The sequence below is a fragment of the Hemiscyllium ocellatum genome, chromosome 5, assembly GCF_020745735.1.
Source record: "Hemiscyllium ocellatum isolate sHemOce1 chromosome 5, sHemOce1.pat.X.cur, whole genome shotgun sequence".
Lineage (NCBI taxonomy): Eukaryota > Metazoa > Chordata > Chondrichthyes > Orectolobiformes > Hemiscylliidae > Hemiscyllium > Hemiscyllium ocellatum.
The window spans coordinates 78015690-78035072 of NC_083405.1; the positions used below are offsets into that span (position 1 = coordinate 78015690).

General features: G+C 40.0%; 1 protein-coding gene across 12 annotated transcripts in view; it reads right to left on the bottom strand.

Moving 5' to 3' along the window:
• The window catches only part of tbc1d5 (TBC1 domain family, member 5), a 518645-nt gene that overhangs the window by 151717 nt on the left and 347545 nt on the right, over positions 1-19383 (bottom strand). For all 12 annotated transcript variants that reach the window (XM_060824884.1, XM_060824877.1, XM_060824878.1 and 9 more), the window contains one exon: positions 242-384. In XM_060824884.1, the coding sequence (XP_060680867.1) occupies positions 242-384 (143 nt within the window). The remainder of the gene's footprint in view (positions 1-241; positions 385-19383) is intronic.

Sequence of the window (19383 nt, forward strand, 5' to 3'; positions counted from 1 at the left end):
GAAAACCTCATTTAAAGAGTAGGTAATGGCCCCCAATTTTTTTTTCTGTAGTAGTCAAAAACTCAAAACTAGACAAATTATGTTTCAACATAATGCAATATCAATTCCAATTATTTACATAGTACTTTTTTAAAAAAAAGTACCTTTGTGTTTTTTTTAATCTCAACATAAAGTGAGACCTTTTAAAGAAAATCTTTGAAACTAAGCAATAAGAATGTAACTTATGTATGTATATACTTACAAATATCTCTTATGTATAGCAGCATTGCAACAAAAATATAGTCAACTAAATCCAGAGTAACACTGTCAGCAAACAAAGTATCCCAGATCACCAAGAGATCCTGAAGAGGAAATTCTCGTCCAAACAAAAGTCTGACCCAACGACTGCAAGAATGAAACAGACATAATGTATTACAACAAATACATGATTTAACAATCTTACAAACAATTTTGTAATTAAATCAGTTCAGACTTTATTACAATATTCATGGAATTGAACTGCATAAAAGAAAGGAGCTTCAACAATTACCCTCCGTAAAATCCATGACAGCTACATAGAATTCTTCAATATTCACTGCGTAACTCATTTGCTATTTCTGGTGCTGGGAAGCATAGGTATAAATTGGGTAGCGAAATTTTGGATTTAAACTGTCCAGTTTTCAGGCCTATTTTTACAGAAAATAAATTGACACCAACCTCCCTTGTACTAATTCAGGTGGCTGAAGCTTTTAGCTGACAGATGATGATGATGATGATGATGATTATAAACAAAAATCTTTCCAGCTAAACAGGTGAGAGATACTTGTGCAAATGAATATAAATATATATCATGTAAGGAAAGTTAAATAATTAATCGTATGCGTTATTTTCAAGTTGATAATTCTTAGATGACTTAAGCTTACCAAGAACATATCATTTAGCTCCTTTTCTTCCTCTCAAAAACTCTTAAGTGTTTAATTTAAGAGAGGCATACTCCTTTAATACATGCAGACCAAACCCTAACCATTGATATAAATGATGCATGTGGCACAGAATTATAAAATCAGGGGGAAGTATAGTAAAACAGAGCTTCCCTCTTTAACATAGTTATGATCAGAATCTTTGAACACTCTCCAATTACTTTGGACTGGAAATTTTAGGAATGGAAGGATTTAATACTTGAAAAAATATCAATGACTAAGTTTCCCTTCTTCCTGGCAGTTGTAAAATTCAGTTCTATTACTGTTATTTTATTGTAATAACACTGTTGTGACAATGGACTCTATCATGTGGTCTCTAGCTCATCCATAAGGACATGAAGAAAATTCCCTTGAAGAGTCACTAGGTCCAAAGTCACCTTCCTCCTCTCCAGCATGTTACACTTACCACATGCCATGTCTTAAAACTACACACATTCTCTACCACAATGTTAATTTCTGAAATAAATTACTAAGTTAGGATTGAGTGAACTGTTCTGCTTCTCAGAGGTGCCCTAGCAAGTCCGCCCCATAGCAAAAGCAATTTACTGTAGATGCTGGAAATATGAAGCAAACACTTGCTGAAGAAACTCTGCAGGTCTGGCAGCATCTGTGGAGACAGAATTAGAGTGAATGTTTCAAGTCAAACATGATTCTTTTCCACAGAATGGTAACTCTGTTTCCCTTTCCATAGGTAATGCCTGGCCTGAGTTTCTCCAGCACTTTGTTTTTATTTTAGTCTCTCCCACAGAATGACCATTGAAACGTTTCTACAGTTTAGTTTTGAACTTATCCCACTATGAGTGCTGGCTGTGTTCTCTCCTACTGTTCTCATACAAGGTGAAACAGTATTAAGTATGACTTCATGAAGTCTGCATAATATGCAACCAAATTGGCATTAATACAGTTGATAATCTAGTATTCTTGAGTACTTAACATCAATAGAAATAACTGCAATAATGCAACATAAACTCTGAAGACTGCTCAAAGTATTCTGAGCACTGCATCATTGAAATATATGCAATATGAGTTTTCAGATAACTGTAAGATGTACTTCAAGAATTGGTCTAATGTGTTTGAAAAATGGGCAGTTAAGTCAAAATTTGGGAATTTTTAAGAATGTGCGTGAATAATGATAATGTGTTGAACATTCCAAGCATTTTTCCTTAAGCCTGCCAGAAAGCCCTTCAATGGACACTGCTCACTTGGTGCTTGGGGCTGCAGAAAAGATCTGTATTTGGTAAGCATTGTATTAGTCCATTAAAGTAGCATTGGAATTACATCTGTATCCTGGAATCCCATTTTACAAGAATGAGAGACTACCACCTGTTTCTAGCAAAAATGTATGCTCACTTCAAGCCTCAAAATTGGCAGCGATACAGTACAAGTAAGGAGGCAGTAAGAAGCTTTCTTTTTATGATTTTTGACTCAGTTTGTCCCATTTACGTTAGAAGATGGGATGGCAAAAATTAAACTGGTCAACCTTCTTGAACTTTGAAAGCTAAGTTGCTAAGATTATCCAAAGTCAATGACTCATGACTTAATGACTTAATTCTGTGAGGTATAATACAAAAATAGATTCTGCCTTGACCTGCCATTAGGCCTTTCGTTACCAACAAAATTACAATTGCTTCAAGTTGTGAATGAATTCATTTCATCAAACCTCAGATGAAACAGGATCCTGACCAGATGGGCCAATGGGCTAAGAAGTGGCAGATGGAGTTTAATTCAGATAAATGCGAGGTGCTGCATTTTGGGAAAGTAAATCTTAGTAGGACTTATACACTTAATGATAAAGGTTCTAGAGAGTGCTGCTGAACAAAGAGACCTTGGAGTGCAGGTTCATAGCTCCTCGAAAGTGGAGTCGCAGGTAGATAGGATAGTGAAGAAGGCGTTTGGTATGCTTTCTTTTATTAGTCAGAGTATTGAGTACAGGAGTTGGGAGGTCATGTTGCGGCTGTATAGAACATTGATTAGGCCACAGTTGGAATATTGCGTGCAAATTTGGTCTCCTTCCTATCAGAAAGATGTTGTGAAACTTGAAAGGGTTCAGAAAAGATTGACAAGAATGTTGCCTGGGTTGGAGGATTTGAGCTACAGGGAGAGGCTGAACAGGCTGGGCCTGTTTTCCCTGGAGTGTTGGAGGGGTGACCTTATAGAGGTTTACAAAATTATGAGGGGCATGGATAAGGTAAATAGGCAAAGTCTTTTTCCTGGGGTCGGGGAATCCAGAACGAGAGGGCATAGGTTTAGGGTGAGGGGGGAAGATATAAAAGAGACCTAAGGGGCAACTTTTTCCACACAGAGGGTGGTACGGGCATGGAATGAAATGTCAGAGGAAGTGATGGAGGCTGGTACAACTGCAACATTTAAGAAACATTTGGATGGATATATGAATAGGAAGGGTTTGGAAGGATATGGGCCAGGTGCTGGCAGATGGAACTAGATTGGGTTGGATATCTGGTCAGCATGGACGAGTTGGACCAAAGGGTCTGTTTCCATGCTGTACATCTCAATGATTATGACTAAATGCTCCCTTTCAATCAGTGACTGACTTGCAACCATGAACATTTAGAGTTCAAATCTTTTTCTCCAAACAACTGACAATTGAAAGGATAGAATGCATAGCATTATTGTAGTCAGTTCTCTCAGTCAACACTTTGCCAAACAATATTAAGTTTTCAGAAATCCAAGTGAAATTACTTCAGATATAGAATCCACATTGTGTCCTTGATTCCAACAGATGTGCGGACTATAATCTGTGCTCATTACGACATCAAATTTGTGCAATGTAAAAGTGAGATACCTTTCAAAATAAACTGAATTTGTGTTGAATGGAAAAATATTCAACAACAACTAATGCTTAAGACTAAAGACCCCATTTTCAGTAAAGTGATTCTATTGTTGACGTTATTGATTTATATATTTCAAAGTATTGCCTTTCTTTTGGTTTCTTTTTATAAAGGAAAAGATTTGCATCTGTGTGACAGCTGGCAATAACACATGGGAAACTCAGCATCTGGGGTCCAAGTGAATGAAATAAGTAGTACGTAATTCTAAAACCAATAAAATTGAAGTATTGTGAAATTAACATAAAAGGACTGAGAAAGAAGTGTAAATTAGAACAAATAAACTGAACATCAGAATGGGCATAGAAAGAGAAATAAAGGGAGTAAGAAAGACTGAATTCAGAGCGATTGAAAAGAAAAACATGCCTCATTTTTAAAATACCTAATATAGTTTGAGTATGAAAAAATGTGATTCTATATTCATAATACTTGAAAGGTTAATTAGCGACAATGAACTGTTAGTAGGATCATTACTAACAATGAACAGCATTTTCCATTCCAATTTTTGCTCTTGTCCACTGATATTAATTTCATTGTCACTTTTCATGTTTGACCAGGCATTTGCTTAAACTCATTCACACATTCTTCGGTCACTGCCTCTGACAGACTCACCTGACGTGTATTCCAACTGAAGTTTCATCCCTCCTGCTTTGAATCCACCTGGGATCACAGGTATCTCTGTAATGTTCAATGTTCGTGCTCTCACTGCATCTAGAGATCCACACTCAGTGCTATAGAACATAGAACATAGAAGGATACAGCGCAGTACAGGCCCTTCGGCCCTCGATGTTGCGCCGACCGAATCCTACCTAACCTATACTAGCCCAATAACTTCCAAATGCCTATCCAATGCCCGCTTAAATGACCATAAAGAAGGAGAGTTCACCACTGATACGGGCAGGGCATTCCATGAACTCACAACCCGCTGTGTGAAGAATCTACCCCTAACATCTGTCCTATACCTACCATCCCTTAATTTAAAGCTATGTCCCCTAGTAATACCTGGCTCCATTAGCGGTAAAAAGTTCTTAGTATCTACCCTATCTAAACCCCTAATCATCTTATACACTTCTATCAGATCTCCCCTAAACCTTCTCTTCTCCAATGAGAACAGCCCCAAGTGCCTCAGCCTTTCCTCATAAGATTTTCCTACCATTCCAGGCAACATCCTGGTAAACCTCCTCTGCACTCGTTCTAAAGCTTCCACATCCTTCCTATAGTATGGCGACCAAAACTGCACACAATACTCCAGATGAGGCCTCACCAGAGTCTTATACAACTGCAACATGAAAGTTGCTATGCAACTCTTTCTCCAACAGCATCGTTACACGCTGCCTCAGGGCTGCACCACTATTCCATTTCATCCTCCGGCTCATTCACCGTGCTAACCAGGAACCTTTTCTTTTCCTTTCCTTTAAGGCATCAAGGCCCATAAGCCACAACACCTTTGAGATACCTATGGTCCTCTGGAACCTCCTTTCCCTCCTGTTCCCTCTCCCAAACCATCTCTTGTCAGGTATTCACCATCCCTCCCAACCTTTCGCTCTCCGATGCTGAAGATTCTGTACTCAACAAAGATTTGTGTTGAATGGAAAAATATTCAACAACAACTAATGCTTAAGACTAAAGACCCCATTCTCAGTAAAGTGACTCTATTGTTGAAGCTATTGATTTATATATTTCAAAGCATTGCCTTTCTTTCGGTTTCTTTTAAAAAAGGAAAAGATTTGCATCTGGGTGACAGCTAGCAATTTCCTTGCCACCTTCGACAAAAAAGCTTTATCCCTCTGTGTCCCCACCTTAAAGATTTCGGGCATAACATGATGTCGAGCTCTTATTCCGCCATCTTCGCCTTCCTGCCTATTTCTTTGGACAAGAATCCTCTCCTTGTCCCACAGATCCCTTCACTCAGCTCCAATACTCTCCCTCCACCGGGACCCCTCCCTGTGACCAGCTCTCAGATACCTCCTCTTATCTCCTCTTCGGGCCATGACCCCCATCATGGCACATCAGACAACTGTATCAACTACAGTCACTGACCTCATTTCATCTGTTGATCTTGCCCCTACTGCCTCCAAGCTGATAACCCCCAGCCCCCCTCAGCTCGCTTCTACCTCCTTCTGAAAATCCACAAACAGGACTGTCCAGGCAGAACCATTGTTTTTGGCTGCTCGTGCCCCACAGAACTCATCTCTTTCTACCTTGACTCAGTCTTTTCTCCCCTGGTCCAGTCCCTGCCCACATACATCTGTGATTCCTCTGATGCTTTACGCTAGTTTTGGACTTTCTAGTTTATAGGCTCCAGATGCCTCTTCTTTACCACGGACATGCAATCCCTTTACACGTCCATCCCCCATCAGGATGGTCTTAGGGCTCTGCACTTCTTCAGGGAGCAGAAATGTGAACCGTACCCACTTACTACCACCCTCCTCCTTTTGGCTGAGCTCGTCCTCACTTTCAACAACTTCGCTTTTAACTCCCCTAATTTTTTCAGGTCAGAGGGGCGGCCATTGTACCCACATGGTCCCCGGTTATGCCAGCCTTTGTGGGATATGTGGAACATTCCTTGTTCCAGTCCTATCCCAGCCCCCACCCACAACTCCTCTGCTATATAGATGTTATCATCGGTGCTGCTTCCCTCTCTCATCCGGAATTGGAAAGGTTAATTGATTTCACTTTCAACTTCCACCCCGCCGTCACTTTTATCTCGTCTATCTCTGAATCCTCGCTTCTTTGACATTTCTGGGGATACACTGGCCATTAATATCCATTATAAACCCACTGATTCCCACAGCTACCTGGATTATATATCCTCGCATCCTGCTTCTTGTAAAGACTCCATTCCATTCTCTCAGTTCCGCCATCTCCATAGTTTTTGTTCTGATGAGGCCAACTTTGACATTTCAGAGGCTTCCTTGTTGATCTTCTTCCCCAGCAGTCTGACCCATCTCCCTCACTTCTGCTTCACCCCTTTTCTTCCTTGCATCAACAGCAAAAGGACTTCTCTTATACTTACCTACCATCTCACCAGCATCCACATCAACCACCATTTCTGCCATCTCCAGCTAAATGCCACCATCAGACACCTAAACCCCTCCTCCATTTCCTTGCCACCTTTGGCAGGATATCCTGGTCCTTTCTTCCTTCACTCCCAATACCTCTGTGGCACCTTCCCCTGCAACTGCAAAGTTGTAACACCTGCCCATTTATCTCCTCCCCCGAGTATCCAAGGGCCCAAATATACCTTCCAAGTGAGCAGCACTTTACCTGCACTTCCCACAATCTAGTTGACTGCATTTGCTGCTCACAGTGTGGTTTCCTCTACATTGGAGAAATGAAGTGTACACTGGATAACCATTTCACAGGATATCTACATTCTGCCTGCAAAAAAGACTCCGAGCTTCCAGTTGCCTGCCATTTTAACACACCACTCTGTTCTGTGGTCAACATCTTTATCTCAGACTTGCTGCAGTGTTCCAGTAAAGCTCAGCTCAAGCTGGAAGAACAACACCTCATTTTCTGCTTGGGGACCCTGCAGCCCTCTGGACTCAATATCAATTAAATAGCTTTAGGGCCTGAACCACCAACCCCCCCGCGCCCCCCCCCCCCCCCCCCCCCCCCCCCCCCCCCACCACCACCAATGTCCTAGCCCCCATCCCACACACCAGACCTTGTTATCACATAGCTTGCCATGACACATCACCTAATGTTAGTCACTAATAGCCTCCGTCAATAGCTATTCACCCTCCTACCCATATCATTATCAACTCCCTTTGTTTCTCCAACTGTTCTACTCTCTCTTTGGGCACTATCCCCATTTATCGTTTACTCCTAACACCCTTTCCCCAGCTTATCTTCTGTATGTAAACCAACACTTTCCTAACTACCATCAGCTCTGGGGAAGCATCACCAGACTTAAAATATTAACTCTGATCTTTCTTCACAGATGTTGCCAGATTTGCTGAGCTTTTCCATCAACTTCCGGTTTTGTTTCAGAGTTACAGCATCTATAGTTCCTTTGGTTTTTATGAACTACTGGCGTATGGCTAAAATCACAGTTAATACAAGTTCAATTGAATAGTGTAGAAAACTTAAATAGCTCTAAAATAGGATTCTGGTATACTTTTGACTAGATCCAATTTTCTTTAGCAACTTTAGGAGAGAGGTGCACCTGGACATCAACTTTGGAATTCCTATGTTTAACAGCATTCCTGTCCCCAGAGGATTTGGGGATCAATAATAGTGTGTGCTATTAGTTTCACTTCTATTTTTGACAGCAAATCATCATTCACTAATATATAAACCTCCTTCTAAACAAACAGGGGGTTTGGTCCTCAGTGGAGGCAGCCGAATTGACGCATTCAAGAGGGTATTCGATGATTATTTAAGTAGAAATGATTTGCTAAGATGTGGGGAAATGTCAGAAGACTGGCACTAGCTACCAGAACCAGTACAAGAATGAGGGCCATAATATTTGTTTTTGTTTGGTGAGAAAACTTTGCAAACAAGAATATGATACTGGAGGTAAGAATTGCAGGTCTGAAGAGCTCAGTATTTTAAGATTATTTCTCATCTTTAATAAATTGCAATGTCATCCTCCCTGAAGTCTTTCTCTCCCCCGAACACTCAAATTGCTTGACCAACTTGATGAATCATTTGACTCTTCTGTCCACATATCTCCTTATGTGTGTATTCAGTGTCAAATATTGTTCAATAATCCTCCAGTGAAGCACTTTTGGGGATGTTTGCTACATAAAGGTTCTATGTAAATTCAAGCTGTTGTTGAAAACAGTTTTCATTTTCAATTACAACACATTTTATTTTGTCCTCAAAAGTACTTTAAAACTTTACAAAAAGTCTTTGGCAAAAAGATTTGAGATCCACATGACACTTAGTGTGAAGGACAAGAAGTGCAGGCTAGACGTACTGTGTTTATACGCTACTAACAAATCTCCCTTATTACTGCTCATCATAAAAGTCAGAGGATACGACTGGCAATATATCATCAGGGCCAATGATGTATAGTGATTGAATATCAATCAGACCATCATCTGATTGTCGGTGTGAAAAATAATAAAGATACAACTGTGCACACTTTTGGTCTATCTATCATGCTCGCTGTTTTGCATATGGTAAAATTTTGTAGTCAAAAACAGCTACAAAATATACAGAGCATGAAGGGATAGCATGCAAGAATGAAAACAAGACGCCAAAAAAAAAATCAATCACAAATAAACTTGATATTTTTAAAGGAAAACCTTTTTGCCTTCTATTAACTCTTCCTAGCTGGAAAATACAACATTAACAAAAATAATATAGTACATACAAAAAAAATCCTTATATATATTTTTTGTTCTTTCAGAAGTTCTAGATCTTTAATAAGAATCTTTCAACAAGTATTACTTTGTAGCTGATGGAACTTTACAACGGCAACTCTAAATGCACCAATGACTACAGTTTTGAGTAAACCAGTTTTAACCCGAATAACTCACACTAGACATTAATATGATTTTGTTCAAGTAATCCAGACTCCATAATCCAAAGTGTCAAAATCTAACAGCAACCATGACTTGTTTAAAATTAGGTAGAAAAAGAACTTTAGAACCTTTGAGGTTCTAACTATTATGATGAGTTTAGTTTTACACATCATGCAGAAATGAGTTGCAGAAAGATAGAAACAATTGACAGTAGACCGACAGAATGGCTTAATGTCAATTCTGGAATCTGTCTAATGTTTAACCTACTCATTGTAATTGAATAGATTAACCCCAGAGGCTGAAAATGAAAATTGCCAGCAATGCCTAAATGACAGACTGAGACGATGTCTTAATGTTGTTAATGACAGCAAAACTTTCAGATGTACTGTAATCATTCCATTGAAACAGACTTCAGCTTCAGGAGTCCATGCATAGGTAGTAGAACATGGGAATCCAGCTGTTGCTGTCAGTACCTAAAAACTTTGACAGGATGTGTTGTGGAGCTTCTCAAACTCTGCAACCTCCAACATAATTATGAACTGATGCCACTCCTACATTGATGGCTTGCTATATAAGCTCTTGCAAAATATAAAGCTTGCTGTATGAGATGTAACGAGATGAGTCGTTAATTTCTTAAAAATTACTGGACATTCTTATTGGCCCTAACTAAGGGTGTTTACATTTGGAAAGTATTAAATTTCTCTGCAATTATTAAATAAAAATGTCACAACTTTACTTTTCTATTTTTAAAAATGTCTGTTTATCTTTATCTTAGCTTCTGTCTTTTGTTTCAAATTAAATGTGAAAGGTCTAACGTTTCTGGTCTGATTTGTATAAATACTTAAATATGATTGGCTGGTTATCTGTTCAATGTCATCACTAGTGTTAATCCCAAAACACCAGCAATTTAGTAGCAGCTTTAAAGTGCAATTGGAAAATTTAAATTTCTGCATAAAAATGGAAGAAAGAGAAAGGGAGCTAAAGTGTAAGCTGAACATAGGATACTCAGCAAATCAAAGAGAGAGGGAGACAGAGAGCTAAAGATAGATAGGGAGTATGCTCAAAAACTAAGAGGCAAAAATTCTTTTGTATAAATTAAAAGAAAGAGGAAGAGAAAATAACTGGCCTGATCAATATTTTATACAATTCCAACATCACCTCACCACTCTTAAATGCTATTAAAGGCAAGCATCCCAATGCCTTCCAAATCACTTACCTTCCTGTGCCATTACCTTAAGGATACCCATATCAAGGTCCTTCTGATCTTTGATAACTCCCAAAGTCCTACCATCCATCATGTATTCCCTTATTTTGTTTGTCCTGTCCAAGTGCATTGCGTCACATTTATTTGGAATGAATTTCATTTGCCTTCACAAATCACCATCACCCACCAATTTTTGTACCATTTGTTAACTTATTGATCAACCCTCATTCAAGTCTAACTTGTTTATATATACCAAAGACAGCATTGACCCCAACACCAATCCCTGCAGAACCACACTGCACACAGGGTTCAAGTCACAAAAATACCCCTTAACCACCATCATCTATTTCATGCCATTCAGCCAATTCTGGATCAATTAGCCAAATTTCCTTTGATCATTTACCTTTGCTATGAGTCTCTCATGTGGGAAAAAAAACAGAATAGCATTTAATAATTAACTTATAGCATCCTATACAGTCAAAGCAAAAGAGTAATTATACCTTTGCTTAAATTATCTTCCACCTTCTCACTATGTGTTTGGAATGAAATTCCTGAGCGCGTGCAGGATGTATGCACAGTTACAATGTTTAAAAGACACTTAAATCAGTACATGAATAGGCAAACTTTGGAGGAATACGGGCCAGAAGCTGGGACGAGTCTAGTGGGGAATATGTTCGATATGGACTGGTTGGACAGAAGTATCTGTTTCTGTCCTATATAACTTTATGACATGCATTTTTCATACAATGGTTTCCATTACTCTGCACTAGTCCTCTTGTTTCCCTTCATGAAACTCCAATGTTTGTGCAGCCTTCATATTTTGCTTTCCTGATGTAACCAGTGGCCTAAGGAAAACATTTCATTCATGGGATGTGGGCATCTCTGGCTAGGCCAGCATTTACTGACCATCCTAATTGCCCAGAGGGTATTTAAGAGTCAGTCTAGCCACATGAGAGAGAGAGACCAGATAAGGCTGACAGATTTCCTTCCCTAAAGGACATGTGAATCAGGTGGATTTTTTCTGACACGAGCTGAAAATGTGTTGCTGGTTAAAGCACAGCAGGTCAGGCAGCATCCAAGGAACAGGAAATTCGACGTTTCGGGCCAGAGCCCTTCATTCCTGATGAAGGGCTCTGGCCCGAAACATCGAATTTCCTGTTCCTTGGATGCTGCCTGACCTGCTGTGCTTTAACCAGCAACACGTTTTCCGCTCTGATCTCCAGCATCTGCAGACCTCACATTTTACTCGAAGATTTTTTCTGACAATCAATATTGGTTTCATGGTCATCATCAGAACTTTAATTCCAGATTCTTTACGATATTCAAATTCCACCATAAGCCCTAGTCCCCCAGAAATTAATTGAGCTTCTCGATTAATAGTCTAGCAATAATACTAAAACATGACCTCCCCACAAAAAAAACTTCATTTTACAGCACAAATAATGATGGGACAGTTGGATTTCACCATTATTCATGAGTAAAACTGACAATTTCTCACATCCACATACGTGCAATTAAATGCAGAAATAGAAAACGTGTGTGAATGACACTCTGCTTTTTTACAAATTATACTTTTCTCAACTTCAGTGTTAGGATCTGCATAGAGATCACTATCAGGATCAAAGGGTAATTGTCCCAGAAGACTGATGGAAAGAAAAATGAAGCTTTCTGCAACCATGCTTAACTGAAATTGTAAAGTAGTGAAAAATATTATCACTGCTGAACAATCACTCTGGCCTTGAAAAAATAATTCTGTAAGTTCTGTTGAAAGAAAAAGACATGCTGCTGAAGCACTTCATCTTCCATTCAAGTTTCAATGGCAGGAACACTGGCTGATGAGTGTGCTTCAATAGCATCTGCCTTTATTCGGGAATACTCACATTTTACCATGATGTGGAGGTGCTGGTGCTGAATTGGGGTGGACAAGGTCAGAAATCACACAACAGCAGGTTAGAGTCCAACAGGTTTATTTGAAACCACAAGCTTTCCGAGTGCCGCCCCTTTGTCAGGTCACCTCGCGAAAGCTTGAGATTTCAAATAAACCTATTGCACTCTAACCTGGTGTCATGACTTCTGACCTTGTCTACATTTCACCGGTGTGCAATCATATTTCATAAGAAATTTCATGTTGCAGATTTTAAAATTAGGCTGCAAGAAAGCACCTTATGGGAGAATTTCACAGGTTGATTTTCCTGCCCTGTGGAACACATGAACTGCCTCACTGTCAGTGATATCCTCCTGATGCTGATGACAGACCAAATCAATATACCCTATCCCAAGTGGGTATAAAGAATCAAGTGGGTACTAAGCAGCCAGATAGTTCTACTCATCCCTGATGCAGTGTCCGCAATTCATCCCTCTGCTCATAAACCCTGAGCCAATGCTGTTTGAATTTTAAATACTGATTGCAAATGCGTCTGACCTGGATCGCAATGGTATCCAGGAGTTATCATGCACTGTAGCCTTGACTAGAACTGCCATCCTTAATGAGTTTTAGATATCTAATTATATTATTCACTGATTTAGTGCCATTTATGTATTTTAATGAAATAAATTGGTATTCTTTGCTCAAATTTAAGAATTGAAATCCTCTCAATCACTTATCAAAGAGTCACCAAAAAGCTTGCTCCCTTCACTTGAGCAAGAGGTCAGCTCCAATGAAGCTAGCAGAGTCTTTGACTCTGCCTACCTGCCACATAGCCCATTTTTGCCTGGTTGCTTTGATTATGCTGACTGCATAACTCAAGCTCTTTGCCTTGTAATCAGATGAAGGAGGTCTTTTGCGTGGTCCTTCTCTTTCCCACACTCTAAGTGCTGCCGAACCGTTGTCCCAGGGTCCTCACCTCATCCACTCCTCAAGGTGCTGCTGACTGCCTGCCACATGCTCCTTCCACCGTCTCCTCCTCCTCTAAGCCACAATAAGCTATCTGCAATTTGCTTGTTTGAACCATTTCCTTACTGCTAGTTCTCCTCAGAAAAAAAACAGCAGAGAAATGGAAGACGTGAAATCTCTGAAATTTTTCTCTGTTTCCTGTTCAGCTCTCCTCTCAGTTGCAAGATTCAGCAGGAGATTTTACATATAATAATGATAAAATTATTATCAGAGGGCGGCACAGTAGCTCAGAGGTTAGCACTGCTGCCTCACAGCACCAGGGACCTGAGTCTGATTCCAGCCTCGGGCGTCGGTCTGTGTGAAGTTTGCACATTCTCGCCATGTCTGCATTGGTTTCCTTTGGGTGCTCCTGTTTCCTCCCACAATCCAAAAAACGATGTACAGGTTAGGTGAATTGGCCATACTAAGTTGTCCATAGTGTTAGGGGTAAAATGCAGAGTAATGGGGAAGGGGTTCAGGTGGGATACTCTTCGGAGGGTTGGTATAGACTTCAATGGCTAAAGGGCCTGTTTCCGTGCTGTAGGGATTCTATGATCCTATGTCACAAATCAATGTTAAATTCAGAAAGACTCCAGAATGCCGATAAATCCAGAAAGATGTCTGGATTTCCTGACATGAGGCAAAAGCTGCTTATTCACTACTCACAGCAAAAGGCATTACCTGTCTATAGGTGAGGCTGGGAGAGAACACAATCTGGAGAGATCACAAAGGTGGTACCTGAGGGAGTGAACAATAAGGAGTGGGTACAAGAATCCTCGAGTCTAGGTTTTAGGCTGGATAGGAGATGAATTTGGGATGCTCAACATTCAACATCATCAGGTGGGGTGAAAAAAAAAATTCTCAGAATATATACTGCTATGGTCAGTTAGCTCAGTTGGTTGGATGGCTGATTTGTGATGTCAAATAGCACGAACAGTGTGGTTTCGATTCTCATGTTAGCTGATGCTACCATGACACCTTCTCAATCTCTCACCTCATCTAGGGTGTGATGATCCTCAGGTGAAACCACCACTTTCTCTGTAATGAGAAAGCAGCCCTATGGTTCAGTAAAACTATGGTGGCTTACTTTTACTTTACACTGATATGCTGAAGTGCACAGGCAGCATAACTGCCCATCAGTATTTCATTCATTAATTTTACACTTTCCAGGAAACAAAAAAGGTGAAACTCATAAATAGTAATTTTTGAAATTTCCTAAAAGGAGATTTTCATTGGCTAAATAATACTCCTCATGAAGTATAATAATTAATTTGTATCTTAATATTTCACTTTATTTTTAAGGAAACGAAGAAACTTTACTGACAGCTCATATTGCCCTTCCACGTTTCCCATGTATTTGCCTGCTTAATAAAATATGCATTTACAAGCAAAGTTCAATTTTTCACAATGGTTACTGAGCACGAGTAAACCATGGACTATATTCTAACAGCTTGAGTTTAATTTATTATAGGCATGGTGAAAGGTGTTGTTTTGTATACTGTACAGGATAGCAGACTAGAGTGCAGAATGCAGTGTTAAAGCCACACAGATGGTACAGAAAGATCAACATTAACATTTGAGCGGTCCATTCAAAGGTCTGACAACAATGGGGAAGAAGCTGTTCTTGAATCTGTTTGCATGTGAATTCAAACTTTTGTATCTTCTGCCCAACGGAAGAGGGTGGAAGAGAGTAGAACCGGGATGGGAGAGGTCTTTGATTATGTTGACTGCTTTCTGGAGGCAGGGGGAAGTATAGATAGAGCCAATAGATGAAAGGCTAGCTTGCGTGAACTGGGCTGCATTCATTACTCTCTTAATTTCTTGCCGAGGCAAATTTCCTTCCCTAAAGGAGGTTAGTGAACCAGATGGGCTTTTCCAACAATCGTCAATTGTTGCTGGTTATTAGTAAATTCTAAATTCCATGGTTATTAGTAGATTCCAAATTCCAGATTTTAAAACTTTTTTTTAGTTCAAATGACAGATTCAAATCCAGGTCCACAGAATATTAGAGTCAAAAAGTGTGGGGCTGGGAAAACACTACAGGTTGAGCTTAAGCCTGAAACGACTCTCCTGCTCCTTGGATGTTGCCTGACCTGCTGTTGTTTTCCAGCCCCATACTTTTTGCCTCTGATCTCCAGCATCTGCAGTCCTCACTTTCCCCAGAACATTAGCTGAGTTTCTGGATTAATAGTCTAGCAATAATACCACTAGACCATCACCTCCCCAAATTGTTAATAACCAGTTCATGTAATAGCATAATGAAAATTCTGAAACGGTGAGCAGTGTGCTCGAAAGGATCACTTTGCTAGCTCTGTGCTGTGTAACACCCTGATGGCTACAAAGACCCCAGTGACAAGGAGTTAATTCATTAATTAACTACAACCTTTGTAGGAACCATAACATTTAACTATGCAGACGAAAGTGCAAATACTGTTCTTTCAAGTCCCTACTCTCAAAGAATGCAGTGGAGGCTGGCTATGCCTACGCTGTTCCTAATTATTCCAATTATCATGGCACACTATGAAAACTTGATTAATAACACTGAAGATATTGTTGTGGCAATTAGCCATATGGTTATGGGACTTTATTCTGTCACGATTTGGCCATTAGCATCTACTTATGTTTGTCAAACGTACTGCATCCGTGACAAGTTGAAGTTCCGCTCACCTTGTACAATCCCATGTGTGCTAAACTAGAAAACTGTTTATTCCTAGGAGTTCCTTGCCTGAGTAAATTTTTCATGTTCATCCGGTCTTACAGGGGACAAATGTCAAACATGTCTATGACGACCCATCAAACTAAATGCTCTTTGCAAGGTGGCTTAGTAAATTGGCTGTCAAATTTAGACCATGTTCGAAAATAGGATTTGACCAGCACAATTATCGTCATTAACTCACATTTATTCAGCATTTCACCATTTACACAGTATTCTCCTGGGCTAGACTTGTTCTAATACTCCAGATGGCAATAAAAAAATCTGAGGCACAAAACATTGCACTGAAGTTTTTTTATACAAAAAGTGCAAAGATAAATATCATTCTGGTTTTGTAAGCCTACAGATAAATTTTGTACTAAAGCAATAAACAAAACAAAGTTTTCTCACAGCTAGCACTATCCTCTGCCACTGCGATCCACAAGTATGAGAAAAAACTGTATTGTGGTGATAACTACTGAGATGTAGAAAGAGTTGCATTAGCTTCTAATATTTAATTACTTGAAAATAAATTGGAGAATTCCACTTAAAAGTCAGGTCAATGGTTATTTCACTGAACGTTGAAGCAAGTAAAGGGGAGGGAGGAGTTGCATTGCTGGTCAGGGATGACATCATGGTCGTGCTAAAGGAGGACACTATACAGGGCTTGAGCAGTGAGGCATTATGGATAGAGCTGAGAAATAAGAAGGGTGCAATTACATTGTTGGGTCTATACTACAACAGAAAAACGAATTGTGGAAAGTTGTCGAGACAACAGGGTGGTAGCGATGGGAGATTTTAATTTTTCCAACATTGACTGGGATACACTTAGAGTCAGAAGTCTGCATAAATGTGTATTTATCTTATCCATACCCCTCATGATTTTAAAGACCTCTATAAAGTCACCCCTCAGCCTCCGACGCTCCATGGAAAACAGACCCAGCCTATACAACCTCTCCCTATAGCTCAAAGGGAAGTACTAAACTGGGCCATGGCCAATTATATCAAAAATTGCCAAGAGCTGGGAAATGTGGATTGAGAGCAGTTATTTGAAGGGAAGTCCACATTTGATGTGTGGGAGACTTTCAAAGATAGGTTGAAGATAGTGCAGGATAGGCATGTCCTTTTGAAAACATGGGATAGGAAAGGCAAGATACATGAACTGTAGATGATAGGAGAAGTCATGCGACTAGCCAAGAGGAAAAGGGAAGCATACATAAGGTCTAGGCAGCTAAGAACAGAACTGGCCTTGGAGGAATATCTGGAGAGTAGGACCAATCTTAAATGAGGAATCAAGCGGGATAAAAGGGATCATGAAATAACTTTAGTGAGCAGAATTAGGGAGAATCCCAAGGCCTTTTATTGATATATAAGAAGCAAGAGCGTAACTAGAGAAAGGGTTGGTCCACTAAAAGATAAGGAAGGAAGGTTGTGTGTTGAACCTGGAAAATGTGTGAGATTCTCAATGATTACTTTGCATCAGTGTTCACGGAGGAGAGGGACATGATGAATGTTGAGATTAGAGATAGAAGTTTGCTTACTGTGGTTCATGTTGCTATAAGGAGGGAAGATGTGTTGGGTAAGCCAAAGGATATTAAGGTGGACAAGTCCCCAGGACTGGATGGAATCTATCCAAGTTGCTGAGGGAGGCGAGAGAAGAAATAGCTGGGGTCCTGATAGATATCTTTGTAGCATCCTTAAACACAGGTGAAGTGCCAGAGGACTGGAGGGTTGCTAATGTTGTCTCCTTTTCAAGAAGGGTAGCAGGGATATTCCAGGTAACTGCAGACCAGTGAGCCTGATGTCAGTGAAGGAAAGGTTGCTAGAGAAAGTACTGAGGGATAAATCTATTCACCTTTGGGAAAAAATGGGCTTATCAGTGATAGGCAACATGGTTTTGTGTGGGAGAGATTGTGCCTTATCAACTTAATAGAATTCTTTGAGTAAGTGACCAAGATGATAGATGAAGGAAGGGCTATAGATGTCATATACATGCACTTTATTAAGGCATTTGATAAGGTTCTCCATGGAAAACTAATGGAGAAAGTGAAGTCACAGTGTGCAGGATATTCTAACTAGGTGGATAAAGAACTGGTTGAGCAACAGGAGACAGAGAGTAGTAGTTGAAGGAAGTTCCTCAAAATGGAGAAAGGTGATCAGTGGTGTTCCACAGGGGTCAGTGTTGGGCCACTGTTGTTTGTAATATACATAAATGATCTGGAAGAGGGTATTGTTGGTCTGACCAGCAAGTTTGCAGATGACACGAAGATTGGTGGAGCAGCAGAAAGCATATGGCACTGTCAAAGAATACAGGAGAATATAGATAGACTGGAGAGCTAGGCGATGAAGTGACAGATGGAGTTCAATCCAGACAAATGTTAAGTAATGCATTTTGGGAGGTCAAACTCGAGAGCGAAATATACTGTAAACGGAAGAGCCTTGGGAAAAGATGATGAGCAGAGATATCTACGAGTTCAGGTCCATTCTTCCCTGAAGGTGGCTGCACAGGTGGATAGAGTGGTCAGGAAGGCATATGGTATGCTTGCCCTCATCAGATGGGGTATTGAGTATAAGAGCTGGCAGGTCATATTAAAATTGTACAAGTCTTTGGTTCAGCCACATTTAGAATATTGTGTACAGTTCTGTTCGCCACATTACCAAAAGGATGTGGGCGCTTTGGAGACAGTGCAGAGAAGGTTTATGAGGATGTTGCTTGGGGTAGAAGTTGCTAGCTATGAAGAGAGGTTGAGTAGGTTAGGATTGTTTTCATTAGAAAAAAGATTGAGTGGGGACTTGATTGAGATCTACAAAATCATGAAGGGTATAGACAGGGTGGATAGAAATAAGCTTTTGTCATGGTGAGGGATTCAATAACGAGAGGTCACATGTTCAAGTGAGAGGAGAAAAGTTTAAGGGGGATACTCATAGAAAGTACTTTACACAGAAGGTGGTACGTGCCTGGAATATGTTGCCAGCAGAGATAGTAGAGGCAGGCACGGTAGATTCATTTAAGGTGTATCTGGACAAATGCATGAGTAGGTGGGAAGCAGAGGGATACAGATGCTTAGGAATTCGTTGATAAAGTTAGACAGTGGATTTGGATTGGCTCAGGCTTGGAGGGCCGAAGGGCCTGTTCCGGGGCTGTGAAGTTTCTTTGTTCTTTTATCTCAAACACAAGACCTAAGGTTTATAACCTTAGGTGGATCTACCATGAGTTAATAGGTAAACAGACCACATGGTCGCAGAAAAGTGAGTAAGTTATGAGATTCATACACTGGTTTGAAAGAAATAGTTTCCATCCCAGATAGTTAATCCAACTAGTACATGAACAAA